Below are 5,609 nucleotides of genomic sequence, written 5' to 3'. Positions count from 1 at the left end.
ATTTGTTCTAATGGTGTTTGTAAATACGATATCATGTCCGCATCTTGTACAGCAAATAACCACTAGGAAGAATGTATGCAATGTGCTAATTATTGAAACTGTCCTACCAATTTGAAAACAAACAAACAAACAAATGCAACTATCAGTATGGCCACAGACTTACTACCAAACTTAATATAAATTTCTAATTGCAACAGAGATACAAAGTTCCAAATTGCTTTTTTAAAGTATATTATCTGCCTAAAAGAAAAGAAAGTATATTTCTCAGCTATACAAACTATAAATCTTACCAAAGAGTTCTCTACAAGGAAAGCTGGAAAATGTGGAATGAGAATTCCATGCTCATATTAGCATAACTGGATTAAATATGCTGAAACTGGGAGAATTTCAGAGCCATGTGTTGTATGACTATTTAGTAAACAGGATTTTCCAAATGCTTTTTTTTTTTACTGTGTAGTTCAGCTTGGCCTTGAACTTGTTCATGTAGCCTCAGCTTGTTCATGTAGCCTTCGAACCCACAGGGATCCTCCTGCCTCACCCTCCCAAGGTCTGAGATTATAGGCTTGTAGCAGCACACCAGGCAGGATTTTCCAAATGTATTTAACAATGCAATCCTTTTTTCCTTTTTCTCAAAAGATCTCATTTGGGTAATTGTGGCTAGGAATTTAAAAAGACTATCTCCAAGGAAAAAATTCTTCAATTAAAAAAAAAAAAAAGGTCAGTTTACTTTTAACCTAAAATTTTTATTTTATCCTTTGTGATTGAAGCACAATGATAAAAGAGATTGCTTAATCTAAGTGTTTAAGTATTGAAAACATTAGCCTAGTTCATAGATCTAATAAATATGAATTCTACCTTTAAATAAATAAATAAGAATGGACTCACTCCTCTCAAAGAAACTTTTTTTTTCTATTTTGGGGAAGGGTCTACAGGGTGTTCAGGGTCTCACTACTAGATACAACTCATAGTTATCTGCCTGTTTACAGCCTCCCAAGTGCTGAGATTACAGGAGCACGCCACCATGCCCAGTCACAATTGCCATCTCAGCGCCCACTGTGCAGCCGGGCTGACACAGCAGGTCCAGGGATCAAACCCCTGGCCCTGCGCTTTAATCCTCTGAGCCAAATAGTCAGCCTTCTCCTTTTTTTTTTTTTTTTAGGAACCGGGGATTGAACTCAGGCCCTTGTGCTTGCCAGGGAAGTGCTTATTCTACTGAGCCATCTCCCCAGTCCCTTGGCCAGCCTTCTCTCAAAGAAACTTTTTTTTTTCCATATTTTTATTGAGAAACAAATAGCAATGAGACAGTTTCAAACCAAATTGGTAGGACAGTTTCAATAATTAACACATTGCATACTCTCTTCCTAGTGGTTATTTTCTGTATAAGATGTGGACATGATATTCTATTTACAAACACTATTAGAAGAAATCCCTCTATTCATTAAGAGAATGCAGCTATATATCTATCCTAACCATTTTGAATACACAGATACAAAATGGATATTCTTCTGTATCTCCTTTTTTGTTTAGTTCTGTTATTTGAATATTATAGGTGTGTTAACTCATCAAAATATTCTAAAAGAGTCTAGTAGTCCATAATAGTATTGGGTCTTCTGCTTCACTGGCAATGTCAGAAATTGTTGACCTGAGTCCCCTACAGCTCAAAATAACAGCATGGCTTTACTTCTTATACTTTGATTTTATACTTTTCTGCTGGATGGTTAAGACCAAGATAAAGCAAGACCTATGCAACAAGAGTTGTAGCTTTTGGGTCTGATAAGGTCAGTGAAATCCCCTCAGGATTTATCCTGAGATCCTGTACCTCACATTGTAGATTCTTTGTCAGTGTCAGCCATGTGGATGAGTCACGGCCATTGCTTGGCCAATGTGCTGTCTGTGAAAGCCTGAGAGAATGTTATCTCTCCATGTAACTCTCCTTAGACATACTCTACATCATCAATCACTTTCCTCTTTGGCCCCAGAATCTCCTTGATCAGAAAATTTGGGACACTACCGAGTTACATGACGTTACAGTACAAGTTCTCACATGTCCTGAGTCTTAATTGATCTTGGAAGGCTAGGGCCAAAATGTTGGCTTTCCTTAAGGTCCTCCTTTTTCTCTAATTTTGGTCTGCAAACTTAGGTTGTTAACCCTCCACAAGAGAAGCTCATTGTTATTACCATACAACCTAGGCTGTTAAGCTTAACCTCACTATCTGTCTGCGTATCAAACATCTTAGGCATATCATGGAACAGGTATTTTTCATCAAGTATTGATATGTTGAACTTTAAGTCCCTACAGAATATGATGAAAAAACATTAAAAAATTAAAATATATTTTAAAAATAGGCATAAAGAATTATATAATTCTTATGTTTACATATAAGTCCAGAAATCTAACCATATACAACCTTGAAGCAGGACAGTCCCACAACATTCCCTTTCCTGTCTCCTGCCTTCATTCACCACCTCATTCATTTTGAACAATCATCTACCTGAGAGACAGCACAGCAGCAACTGGCATGTCATGACAAGCAGCCTATATTCAGAACACCAGAATGACAGGCACTCCAAGCATGAACCTATTACAAATTGCCATCTTCAGTGCAGTTGCTTAGTTCACAGGTATCATTATATATAGTTAGTTAGGATGAGAATCTTTCCAATTAACTGCTAGATTCTCAAAGAAACTTAATTGTAAAGTGAAAAGAGTTAACAGAGGAGGTGAACAGTGTACTACATATACCAGCCTACTAACCCTCTTCTTAAGTAGTAACATGGTAACTGAAAATGCAGACAAAAATGAGAAGCTAAACTCATTTATCACAGAATCTCTCTAAAGTTGGCCAGTAGTCACAAGTATCTGTTATTAAGAATAGCTTCAGTCAATTCAGCCTGGAATTGGTGCATGCCTACAATTCCAGCACATGAGGCTGAGACAGGAGACTCACTTCTAGTTTGAGGCCACCCTGGGCTATACAGTGAGTTCAAGACCAGCCTGAACCACATAACAAGACCTTATTCCAAAAGTAAAACAAAAGTTGGCTTCAATGATTCAATGCTTAAAAAAAAACACCACATAAAAATGAGTAGCAGAGGACCAGGGAGATGGCTCAGTAGAATAAGCACTTGCTTGGCAAGCTCAAGGGTCTGAGTTAAATCCCCAGTTCTGGAAAAAAAAAAAAACAGTAGCAGCTAAAAATGATCAAACTTGTGCCCGACTACAAAATTGCACAGGATGCCATCATATATATTTTAGATTAAGTTTTAGTCTAGTCTGTAATACTATACAAAGTAACATACCTTTAAAATTTTAATTTCCTTTCCAAGCAGTATTTGTGATTTTGACAAGTTCTTTTTATTAATGCTTTTAATAGCTACCTCCCAATCAGTTTTCTGAAAATGAAAAACAGTGTTACTCCCAGAAATTATTACAGAGAAACAACAGGAAAACAATCTATAAGCAAAAACTGTTTTTAGCAGCAAATAAAATGTGCAACACCAGGGAAAAATAAAAAAGGAACTCAATCTCCAGCAACATTATTTATGAAATAAAATTTTCCTAAATGAGTGTAACAAGCCAATGTTTAAAAATAGCTACTAAAAACAGTAAATATGAAGATTACATAGGAACTAGCCCCAACTTGTTTAAAAAATCAGTTTACAACCACATAAAAGTATGGAGAAATGGGATTTATATAAACTTGGAAAACGGTATGATTAACCAAAAACAGTATTGTTATTTTGGCTGGAACATGGTTTAATTTTTTCCTTCAGTTTTGTTTTCACAATAAATAAAAAGCAAGAAACAAAGAGAGTGCCCTTTCAACATGGCCCTTGGCAACAATCACAACAGTCAAAGTCTTTATGATTATTTCCACTCTCCAAGCCTTTCCACATTCTTTAGATTCTAAAACCTCATGTGACCCCTACTTGTGAAACAGCAGAGGCTTTTTCTGAGGCTTGAACATGAGTTCATATTTATTTGGATGGAAAATGAAGCATCCAACTATTTTTTCCACTGTAAACCTGTCTAACGCAGGAGGAGTAAGACGGTACCTGGCTCGCAGAGTTGCAGGAAAACCAATGTGGGAAAAGTGATACCTCCCAGTACCTCCCTGAGAATAGGAAAGCTGCCCATTTTCCACAGGGTCTGCAATCAACCTCAGAGGTGACAAGCCCTGACAGCCCGGGGTGGAGAGTACTGGAAGGTGCAAGGGACTGTTCTGTCATTTGCGGTCCACAGTAACTTCAGGTAGAAGGGTTTCTCGTGTGGCACACAAGGGCGAATCCCTGAGCGCACTCCGGTTACCGAGCACAGTGACAAGGAGGGGACCATCAGTGGCCAGGCGCCCGTCGGTAGGTGGAGCGCTGCCTAGAAGCTCCAGTCTGAAAACAATCCACACAAGACCAAAACAAACCCGCGACACTGACAGGACGCATAAAGACAGGCCCAGGGCGGCAAGCCAAGTGGTGGGGGTGAAGGGTTGGCTCCAGCAGCTTCGCCAAATTTTAGGACCCCCACCCCCACCCAGTCGGGTTGACGCCCAGGGGTCCCGGTCTCAACCCGGCCAGCTGAATCGGCGGCGCTCACCTGACGGTGCCGCCCCCGAAAGACCACGGCGAAGGCCCCGTGTCCCACGAGGTCCCTCTTGCTGTACTCGAAGTCGCCCACCACCTCCATGGCCGCGCCCCAGGGACATACAGCGGGCGGGCAGGCAGCGCGGCGCAACCGGATCAGCACCGCGGGCCCCCGGGCCCCGAGCGCTCCCGCGGGCAGCTGGGAGGGGGCAGTCGCGGCCCCGGGCCCGGGAGGACGCTCATGCCGGGAGGCCGGAGCGGAAACGAGGGAAGCCGACGCGCGCAGCCGGGGTCAGCGAGGCCTGGCCCGGCCCCAGCCGCTCCTCATGGCCCGGCCTGCCGCCGGCCGCGGGCTCTGTGGTGAAGCGGCCTCGGCGCTGCCGAGCCAGAGGCACCGCCACTGTCACTGTGAGACCCGAGAGCCGCAAGCGTGCCCAAGGGAAGGGCACGGTCCAGGCCGCCCCATCCCCAGTTCGTTCGGCCACCTCGGCCCTCTCCGCTCGGCTCGGGGCGCCGCTGCTCCGGGGCCGCCGCCCTAGAACCCTCACAGCCTCAGCCCCCGCGCCTCCAGCTCGCGACAGAGACCAACGAGCACACTCGCGCACTTGCTGCTCCCGCGCCGACTGCCGGCCCTCCGCGACGTCACCGCGCCTTGTAGGACGCAGCACGCGGAAAGGCCGGCTCCCTCCGCCGAGAAAAGGAGTGCGCGCTGGAGGCTACGCTCTCCCAGCAGAAGCCGCTTAGCTGTCGCTCAGTGAAGAAATGATGAGGCGAGCTCTAGCTGTGGCAACTAGTCACCTGCTGCACCTGCTGCCGCCGTGCTGGCCGGGGGACCAGATCAAGCTGGCCACGCCCTGGCTCTAGACTCCTGGAAGTGGGCTTTAACTGAACTGGTCTTCAACTCCAGCAGCAGGCAGGACAGAGGGAGGGCTCGCTTGGGCAGTGTGGACTCCAAGGATCCGGGGAGAGCAAAGAATAGACTCCTAGCATACGAACTTGTACATGCCCTCACAAACCTGAGTATCCATGGC

At 44.5% G+C, this 5,609-nt stretch overlaps 1 protein-coding gene across 2 annotated transcripts in view; it reads right to left on the bottom strand.

Moving 5' to 3' along the window:
• The window catches only part of Ulk2 (unc-51 like autophagy activating kinase 2), a 113,740-nt gene extending 108,522 nt beyond the window's left edge, over positions 1–5,218 (bottom strand). For both annotated transcript variants that reach the window (XM_004646376.3, XM_023706610.1), the window contains exons 1-2: positions 4,592–5,218; positions 3,301–3,393 (exon numbers count right to left, since the gene is read on the bottom strand). In XM_004646376.3, coding sequence (XP_004646433.1) covers positions 3,301–3,393; positions 4,592–4,681 — 183 coding nt within the window. In that variant the 5' untranslated portion in view covers positions 4,682–5,218. The remainder of the gene's footprint in view (positions 1–3,300; positions 3,394–4,591) is intronic.
• Between the last annotated feature and the right edge of the window lie 391 nt (positions 5,219–5,609).

This window comes from Octodon degus, unplaced genomic scaffold (genome assembly GCF_000260255.1).
Source record: "Octodon degus isolate 3935 unplaced genomic scaffold, OctDeg1.0 scaffold00266, whole genome shotgun sequence".
Lineage (NCBI taxonomy): Eukaryota > Metazoa > Chordata > Mammalia > Rodentia > Octodontidae > Octodon > Octodon degus.
The sequence above is the reverse complement of the archived record's forward strand: the minus strand, read 5'-3'. Positions and strand labels throughout refer to the sequence as shown.